The sequence below is a fragment of the Morone saxatilis genome, unplaced genomic scaffold (genome assembly GCF_004916995.1).
Source record: "Morone saxatilis isolate NCDOM2014 unplaced genomic scaffold, NCSU_SB_2.0 Contig7, whole genome shotgun sequence".
In the NCBI taxonomy this organism is placed as follows: Eukaryota; Metazoa; Chordata; class Actinopteri; family Moronidae; genus Morone; species Morone saxatilis.
In genome coordinates this window covers 6,777,752-6,787,314 of record NW_023340246.1, presented here as the reverse complement: position 1 = coordinate 6,787,314, position 9,563 = coordinate 6,777,752, and the positions used below count along the sequence as shown (strand labels likewise).

Sequence of the window (9,563 nt, the reverse complement as noted above, 5' to 3'; positions counted from 1 at the left end):
CTGAATCTGTGGACTGTTTTAAGCAGCTCCTCAAAACCCACCTCTACAGGCAAGCCTTTTTATAGATCTCCTTGTTTGTTTTCTCATCTGTCGTCTCTTTTACTTTATCCTTCTTGTTTTATCTTCCTTATGTTTGTATTTACATGCTCCCTATGTATGTTTTGTTGGGTATGGTTATACCCATATGTATATTTGTTGTTTATAAAGCACTTTGGATCTCTGTGTTATAAAGGTGCCGCTACTACCAAACAATGTAAATACATTTTTATTTAACGTCATTTAAATATGTTGCATAAGACAGGGAACAAACAAAACATGACAATGATACCAAGAAAATCACATCATAAAACCATAATTAAAAGCATGTTCTTCTCAAATTAACTCTCTATCTATATCCATCTCTATCGAGAACTGACAACAGCAAGAAAAAAATCTAAATTGAATCAAATGTGCGAGTGAGCTCAACTGAAGGGCTTGCTAACACTTCAACACAATGCGCCTTTCAATTCATTGCATCGTCTCCACAGGACTCTGCTTTGATAAGCAGACATCAAGAGCAAAGTGGTCTTTGTCATGAATCAAGGGCAATGGTTTTCATCATCTTTCATCACATCTCCCACTCTATTCAAAAGACGCCACTGAGCCAGATTTCATACCAGTTTCTAGTTTGGGTACTACCAGGAGGGAGCTGAACTTGAATGTGTAGAGAAGATTGCTATTAGCAGAAGAGCAAGTTTTTAAATCAGTCAGAGCTCACTGGTAAGCTTAGCCAGCAATGGCCTGCAGATTAGGCTTTGATTACCAATGATCCTACTGTGCGGACAAACGATGCAAGGCAACCCATTAGACAGGCTCAACGGGGAGGTGTCACTTACACCAAGCTGTTGATCTGACTGACAGTCACTTTACAAAATGTAACATTGTTTTGTGCATTGCAGGAAACAAATGAAAAGTCTCCTCAAGTGCAACATTAAAGCAATCAGAATTGAAGAATTGATTTTTAATTTTCCAGAAACCTAATGAGCATCTGTTTTGCCACTTGCTTGTTGGATCAAAACATCCAACAGCGAGGAAAAAAATACAGTTGAGGAGACTCTTAATAGCCAGAGGGCCGAATGTACTAAATTTGTCGCAGGACTCTTATGAGTACAACACTAATTACTTCTGCATTATATTGTGTCTCCAGCTGGGTGTGCATGTGGGTACAGCACAGAATGTACAATAAGTGATCCAAAATAAAGCATTCTGTTAGTTGGACAAGACATCCAAGATAAAACTGTATTTATTGTATATGTCGGATTTCTATGTGTAATATGCATTCTTTTTAAAGCAGAGATGAAGAGTTAATGCTTTTACAATGAAAAACACATCCACTGAAAATCCACACAGACTTTGTGTGGTTGGGTCCAGGAACATGTCCACTGTACACAATATTGATGTTTCACTTTGTCTCACCTTCTTGTCAGGCAGGTTGAACAGAAACTCCCGGTCAAAGCGTCCAGGCCTCCTGAGTGCCGGGTCGATAGAGTCAAGTCTGTTTGTAGCACCAATGACCACTATCTCCCCACGACTGTCCAAGCCATCCATCAAGGCCAGCAGTGTGGACACAATAGAACTGGAAAGAGGGAAGGAGGAGGTGGGACGGAATTTAATACATGCTTTTTAGTATTCAGCTATATCTAAACTTACACCCAAGTATACGTGCATACATTTAGAGCTCAAACACTTGACTCTTGAGTGGATCCTGACCAAATAAACAAGAGCTTATTTCTGCAAATAGTACACAGACCTAGTCTATCAAACACGCATATTAAACAAAACAGTGTGGGGCAAGTGTTATATTTCCGTGTTGACTACAGCTCTATGCATGTATTTACCCAGCATGGCAGAAAGAGGAGAGCAGCTATAAACTCAAGCACACGCACATTTCATGTTTTGAATTAACTTTGGTCTAGAATTATGTTACATTTCACGGTTACAAATATTCCATTTTCTAGACGGCAACCACAAGGATCAACTGCAAGCTGTGTTTGCGTAATAGGATACTTCCTCACCTACAGTTCATATTGAAATGCTCTAAATCAGAAGGAAAACTGTTATGATTTCCATTTCTATGGCTGCTCGCTGTCAACTAAACAAACAAATATGGACTCAAGTGTCCCTGAAGTGAAGCACCCAAATCCATATCCAGCCAATTTCCTCCAAAATCAAAGCTGCACTACCAGCAGTTTTGAACTTGCAGAAAACCTGCACCACCTATTGGCAAGGACAGTAACAGCAGCAGGGTATGTCTTCATGCCCATGTGTGCAAAAGTAAAAGCAGCCACAGTTTTGACACTTTCACCACTGCATGTCACATCTGTGAAGTACAGCTGGGGGTTTTTGATGTTTTTATAGCTTTTGTGTGGAAAAGGGAAAAAAATAAAGAAAATAAAAAGATAAATGCGTGGGTTAGAGTTGGTGAGTGACTAACAAGCCAATTCCAGGAGGTGCTTAGTAATTCTGTCATTTCCACTTTGATTCCAGACACAAAGCAACTACTACTGAGGTTGTTCACTGCCAAACTGATAATTAGTGCAATTTGACACTGGGCCATGTTAGAGGTAACATTATGTTTAAAGAATACACATGTTTACAGAACAGTTGTACCTTCTTTGATATGAGAGTTACAACCAAGTTAGCCTTACCTGTGTATCTGGTCTTGCCTGCTGGAGCGAACAGGAGCCAAACCATCAATCTCATCAAAGAAAATTATGGATGGCCTCATCAGATAAGCCTGATGAAAAGGAAACACAAGACCAAAAACAAAACATTATGCTCATTGAAACAATATATTAAAAAATGGATGGGGTCAGTTTACTTGCGCAGAAGTTTGTAAATCAAACTAAGAAATCAATTTTCTCAAAAAAGTGAAAGGAAATATGACAATATTGAGTTACAATCATTAGCACACATGAAACACCGGGACTGAAAATATTCTGCCAGCCACAAATTCATATTTAGATTTACATTGTGGAGTCAATTCAGGTCAATTGACTAAAGCTATAGTAACATGGATACTGTCCAAAAAATCACCTGGTCAAAGAGCAGGCGTAGCTGCCGTTCTGATTCACCGACCCACTTGCTAAGGCAGTCGGCTCCTTTCCTCATGAAGAAGGAAACCTTCCTGTCTCCGTGGCTACACTCATTGGCAAGCGCCCGTGCTACCAGAGTCTTTCCTGTCCCTGGAGGGCCATAGAACAAACACCCTCTAAAAAGGAGAGGACATGGAATTATCTCAAATGTATGTAGAGAAACAAAGAAGAATTTCACCATGAAAGCAGACAGCATATCTGTGATCAGATTTTAGTATAGTCTGTTTTCAATCAAACTTGACAGAAAATACAACAAAATTAAAAACCAAATAAAGTAACCTTGAAATCACATTCTCACCTGGGAGGCTGAATCTTAAACTTCTCAAAGATCTCAGGGTAAAGCAGTGGGAACACTACCATCTCCTTTAGTGACTGAATGTGATTACTGAGGCCACCCACACTGTCAAATCTCACCTGGGGAGAAAACACAAATTTTGAACATTCGCCTATGAAAAATTAATAAGAAGAAATAAGACAATCTTAAGCACAAAGCCTCTCTGTATGGCTACAAAATGAACTGCTAAATATAACTAAAGATCTTCAGAGTAATTACTTTTTAGCTGCAGTAAAAACTTGAAGATTTCCAAGTTTTAAGACTAAAACTGTCCAGCTTTTTGTTATGTAGTAACTATTAGACTCACTGAGCTATCAAGGTTCATGGGATCCACATCAGCCAAGCTGGCACCCACTTTCACCCGATCACGCAGTACCCCACTAGCCAGGTCTTCTGCAGTCAAGTTCATGGGCAAACATCTGTGAAAACATAGGACTGACATAAGCAATTACATCTAAGGAGTACAAATACTTAGTCACACACAAGGGTAGCACAATGGTCACTGCTTCAGCCCTTGTACTAATGTCAATAGTCCTACATCTATTATTTTATAGCTCTTAAAAAGCTATAATCAAAGCAAAAGTAAAACAGAGAAAGATGAAAGGAAAATAAAAAGGTAGAAGAACGGAAGCAGTCACCTGTTCCTTGCCCGGGTCATGCTCTTGCTTTTTCTCCGCTCAAACCGCTCTTCATCAGAAGACGAGGTGGTGTCACTGCTGTGAATGGCATGTTTCTTCACTCTGGAGAAGTGTGACAATGTAGAGTCAGTGTCACACCGTTACTCAGTCACATTCAGCAGAGACAAGTGGAGGTGTAAAAAAAAACTTTTTATAACCACAGCTCTGACTTCATTAGTCATGGTAGTGAAAAAGCTGCTTAGGAGTCACACATTGTCACGCTTTTAGCATCAGATTTGACTAGGAATTCTCACAAATTTCTACCAACCTTATATGGCTTCTTCTTGCTGGGGATCTGTGGGTGTCAAAAAGTGAGGGGTTGCTCTGTTTTCTGTTCACAGGCTCTAAGAGAAGCAAACACAAAGCAACTGGTTTTCACACGCACCAAACCTCTAAAGATAGTTTCCAATGTGATTAAGCTTGAGGGAAAACCAAAAGAAAAAGAATCAGCAATTACCAATCGGTGGTGCCTCATATCTCTGCACCGTCTTTCGCTGCCTCAAGTTGTACGGTCTGTCATTTTCCTCTCCCGCCTCTTCCACTTCATCTCCTTCATCATCTTCATCGTCATCCTCTGCATCCTCCTCCTCTTCTTCACCGTGAGAATCTGAGTCAAAAGTGTGGTATGAAAACTTCAGATAATACCACCAAATTTGCCCTTCACTCAAAGTAAGCTTAACAATTTAAGTTTTCAGAAATTCAGTTAAAGATGAGGTTGTTCTCTCTCCACTGATTTATAAGTAGAACATCAGTAGGAGACTGACCTTCTGTCCCTTCCTCTTCTTCCTCCTCCTGCTCAGTTTTGCTCATGACTTTGTGGTGTGTGGGCATGCTGAAAGTGCTCCTGCGCATGGATTTCCTGCGCTTCACCCGGGAATACATGTCCATGTTTTCCTGGAAAAACATGGCCTTTCTGCTATCACTTATATTCACATAAGATCATCAGGCAGTCGTTATGTACTTTTCTTGCTCTGGGTTGTGTGTTACAGCAGAGCCACACTCACCTCCTCAGTGTCTCCGGTCCACATGCGAAGTCGCTCCACCTCACGGTTCTGCCTGATGCTGCTGATGTTGTCCATCTCCTGAAGGACAGCCTCAGCAGTGCTGCAGACACACAGAACAACACAGAATATGACAACACAGAAGATGGCAACCAAACCAACAATACTTTTCCTCAGGAATGTAACTACACGTCACAGCGACACAGGCTGCAGCAACTGGGATTGGTCCGCTGATGTGTTTATTGTCTGAGGATGGGAAGCGAAAATCCAGATGACTTTATAATGCTGTTTGAGGATCTCGCTATAAACATACACACATTTTCAGACAAGTGTGTCCTCACACAGACAAACAGGGACACACGGGACGCTGTCTGACTGCATGACATGCTCGTCTGTCCCCTCATATTCCCTCAAACTTTTCTTTCACAGGCGGAAAACAAAAAAAGAAAGAAGGAAAACAAAGCGATACGCAGATAGAGACGAGTGAGTTTCAGTTTCAGTCAGAGCTCAACAAAGTGGCATAGAAACTCCACCACCAACAATTGTTTTGTCTGTGCTACTTCCATAAAAATGCAGACACACCATCGCACAAGTATATATGTTCATAACAGCGTACCTAATTTGCATAGGTTTGATGTAGAGCCTACTATAAATCAGTAGAGTAGTAACTGCTACCTACCTGTTGACCAGCTGGTCAAACAGCAGGCTCTGATTGAGGTGTTCAAATTGGCTCTTTTTGACCCGGCAGCTCCTCTTCAGCTCCACATGGCCATTCATGTGAGAGTGATCTCCCCCTCCGCTCTCTTCATTCCGGTGACTCATATGGGCTGCAGCATCAACAAAAAATGAATTAGGGACCCATTCTTAAATGCAAATTTTCAATGTATGGTTTAAAAGAAAGAAACAATTTGGAAAAAAAATTGCATTACCGTGTCCATTTTGCATTATGCGAGAGGACAACCTAGAAAAAAAACAAGTACAAAGTGAAAATATGTATGGACATATGCACAGAAGAAAACAATTAATCACACATAATACTCTGAGAGCTCACATTTAAGTTACAATATATGACAGCCATCTCTGGCTTATTTCTTGACTTTACTTTGTACAGACAAATAATGTAATGAAGTAAATGATTTGAATACGCCTTTGTCTTAAAAAAATGAATTAAACATAGTTCTGCCAAAGACAATGTAGTAAAGTACTAATCTATCACTGTGCTGCACAATATCATGCACAGTCATTCAGAGAAATAATGATGAGGGAAACAAAGGCCAGCAGCTGACCTGGTGCGGTAGGTGGGAATGTCCCAGCTGACCCTCTGGCCCTTAGTCTGAGGTGACGGGGAGGTATCACTGGAGCTGGGCTCGGAGGCAACCTGCCGGCGCGTCCGCTTGGACGGGGGAGCCAACCGCGGACTGCTGGGACTGCTCACATCACTACTGGGCTCCTTCTGTTGTACAAACAAACATTGTACCAATTTAGGAGCGGGAGACGGGGGAGAGGAATAACAAACAATCAGAACGCGCAAGCAAGAGAGAGCGACGACGCCTAATAACATGACAGCCTCTCCCAAATATTTGCATAAAAAATGTGTTCACCCCATCAATCATTGCATGAAGCCAGCATATTGAGCAAATAACAAGCAAGCGTGACCAAACTGCTCGAGTACAAAATAAAAACCATGACAAAAGACTTCAAGGACAGAAGAAAACAAGAGCTCCGAATGGCAAAAGCAGAATAATAGTAGTACCAGGACAACACCTCGTACCCATGTCCTCCTCAGTGTATTCTCTGAATCCCAACACAGACAACTAGACATATGCCCTTGATGCTGATGCCCTTCACAGCTTAACTTCCCTGCTGATATGAGAGTGTATCTGTTGTCATAGGCAACTGTCTGCAATGCCTGCAGAGGGGTTTGTCTGAGTGGATGGACGGATGGATGCAGACAGACTGGAAAGTGCAGGGTGTACTAACAGTGAACAAATGCACGGCTGTGGCCCTGATGGGTGCACCCTGAAGTCATCCCTCATTTAACTCATTTTCCAAACATAGTCACACAACGACAGTCAGTCCTAGCAAAGAGTTTTTGACAACAAGGTCTACACACAGGCAGCTGAGCGACATGGTTGGGAGTTCAGCGTCCAGAAACCATCACAATGTCTGGGAAATAACATTGTGAGAGTGTAAGGTTTGTCACTCTAAAGCCTTTGAATCGCAGATTTGCATTATCATGTGTCATCAGTGATCCTGGCTCGCAGACTCAAGGCAGGAATTACTTGAATTTCTTGAATCGCAATTCAACAAAGTGTAAAACCTTGCCAAACAGCCAGCCCATTAAAACCCCAAGAATGTGTTAATGGTAATCTATGAATGACCCTATCTTTGAATTATAGCGTTCGTCTGAGCTGTGACAGTCGTAAATAAAGCGGGACACACAGGACCCCTTGCCTTGCATAATCCCAATGTTTACATTTTGAGACAAAGACTGACAGTCCGCTTGTAGGTCAGACGACAGCACAAACTAAGGCTATTTATTTAGTGTTCATTTCGAATAAGCAGCCATATATCCTTCGGTATAACGTTATATCAGCGCGTTCAAAGCACGTATTTAAAAACGTGCTTTATATAGGTCTGTGGGGCATTTACAACAGAAAGTTCACCAAGTTCAGACTTGCTAAATACGGGACTTGAGCCAGCCAACTGTTTTGAACCTGGGACTCCCTTCCCCCACTGTAAGCTAGCTCTCGGGCTAGCTATAACCTACAAACGCTAGCTCAACTAAAGCTTTATCTCTGTATTTGACATTATAATAACGCCACCGGTTCCAGGGCGGCGAGGTGAAGCAGTGCTTATAGCCCCGTGTCAAACCCCCAGTTGTCTTTATTTGGAGGGCTAATTTGTGGCGACAATGGTGAAATGAAGTCAGCCGGGTAAAATTGTCCAACACAAAGGGAACTCAACTTGGAGCTAGCCAGGAGTTAACATCGCTAGCTCGTAATCTGACAGCTGAACAAGACGTCCAGTGCGAACGACACGCGTATGACTCGCTGCATTCAAGTCTTTTATTGTGTGTCTGCGTGACTGAGCGGGTGTCAACTTCAATACCGCTCGTACTTTGCTGTGAATAATACATTATGTGGAGCACCTTGAGGCCACGGCTACAGCTACCTAGCCAACTAGCAGAGCCAGCTAGCTCGCCGGCAAAGAAAGGAAACCGGCTTACATGTTCCTCAGAGTTTCGCTCGTTTCTCGACGACGACCTAGTCCTCGAGGAGATGTAGGGACCGCTCCCCGGCCGTGAGCTTTTCCTTGTGTTCACCATGTTTTTTCCTTGTGTCTGCCCTTACTGAATCTCCCTAGCCGGCTCCAAACACTGCCTCAGTGAGCGCAGCATCGAGGCGCCATTTCTCTCTCTCTCTCTCTCTCTCCCTCTCCCTCTCTCTCTCTCCCTCTCTCTCCCTCTCCCTCTCCCTCTCTCTCAAGTGGATGTGGGTCTGTTTGGCAGGTGCATACATTTTTGCTGACTGGACTACTACTACAAAGAACTACTGGCCTAGTTATGGGGATACTATACAATATACCATGATAATCAATACAAAAATAGTTGTATTATGTTGTTATGGGTTATAATGAGCAGTTTACAGTGAACAGTGAGGACACAGATGTATTCCATAAAGTTAAATAAAGTCACTCCACTATTAAGTTCTACTGAGGACAATAAGTCCCTAAAGGACTATTAAAGAAGCGTTAATAAGTTGAGAAAAAGATCATAACCTCAATGCATGTAGTCCAAGTTAATGAAATAATGATAATTTTCCACTCTAGGCTCGTCTTCTTGAACTCTGTTTATTATTTGGTTCCCACATTTGAGAAACATGACATAATATATATGAATTATCATAATATTTCAGAAAGAGTGGGGCAATAATAGTGGAACGTTTGAAACCTTTGATCATACTAGGTTTTCTTTAAAGTAAAAGTGACATTAAACAAAACTGTAGCTAGCCAAGAACTGATCCTTTCCAGAACCCCTGCAGGATTATTTGACCCCGGTTTGGGGACCACTGCTGAAACCCAAACCTGTGTGTGTTTGTGCGTGTGTTGGTTGTACTATTTCTGGCTTGACTGAAGATGCAACTGTGCTAGCCATCTGTTTCATGTTTTTGGTTCAAGCTATGTTTTATTTTTAAAGCATAATCAAAACCATTTTCATTTTAATGTAAATTATACATTATGTTTGTGCGCATGGAGTTGCTGAAGGCATTATCTGTGATCCAAAGGTAAGAAAAGGTGTGTATATATCCACCAAAACACAAGACTCAAACCTTTTATTATACTCATATTTAACAACACCAAATTCTTATGTTCTCTGACTCAACTGATCTGTTAAGAAATACAAAATTAATCAATC

At 41.6% G+C, this 9,563-nt stretch overlaps 1 protein-coding gene across 2 annotated transcripts in view; it reads right to left on the bottom strand.

Moving 5' to 3' along the window:
• atad2b (ATPase family AAA domain containing 2B) overlaps window positions 1-8,600 on the bottom strand; it is a 72,554-nt gene extending 63,954 nt beyond the window's left edge. For both annotated transcript variants that reach the window (XM_035678625.1, XM_035678626.1), the window contains exons 1-14: window positions 8,376-8,600; window positions 6,433-6,599; window positions 6,076-6,107; window positions 5,826-5,973; window positions 5,150-5,249; window positions 4,910-5,039; window positions 4,603-4,752; window positions 4,414-4,489; window positions 4,107-4,208; window positions 3,776-3,887; window positions 3,433-3,548; window positions 3,076-3,250; window positions 2,688-2,776; window positions 1,456-1,615 (exon numbers count right to left, since the gene is read on the bottom strand). In XM_035678625.1, coding sequence (XP_035534518.1) covers window positions 1,456-1,615; window positions 2,688-2,776; window positions 3,076-3,250; window positions 3,433-3,548; window positions 3,776-3,887; window positions 4,107-4,208; window positions 4,414-4,489; window positions 4,603-4,752; window positions 4,910-5,039; window positions 5,150-5,249; window positions 5,826-5,973; window positions 6,076-6,107; window positions 6,433-6,599; window positions 8,376-8,474 — 1,656 coding nt within the window. In that variant the 5' untranslated portion in view covers window positions 8,475-8,600. The remainder of the gene's footprint in view (window positions 1-1,455; window positions 1,616-2,687; window positions 2,777-3,075; window positions 3,251-3,432; window positions 3,549-3,775; window positions 3,888-4,106; window positions 4,209-4,413; window positions 4,490-4,602; window positions 4,753-4,909; window positions 5,040-5,149; window positions 5,250-5,825; window positions 5,974-6,075; window positions 6,108-6,432; window positions 6,600-8,375) is intronic.
• Between the last annotated feature and the right edge of the window lie 963 nt (window positions 8,601-9,563).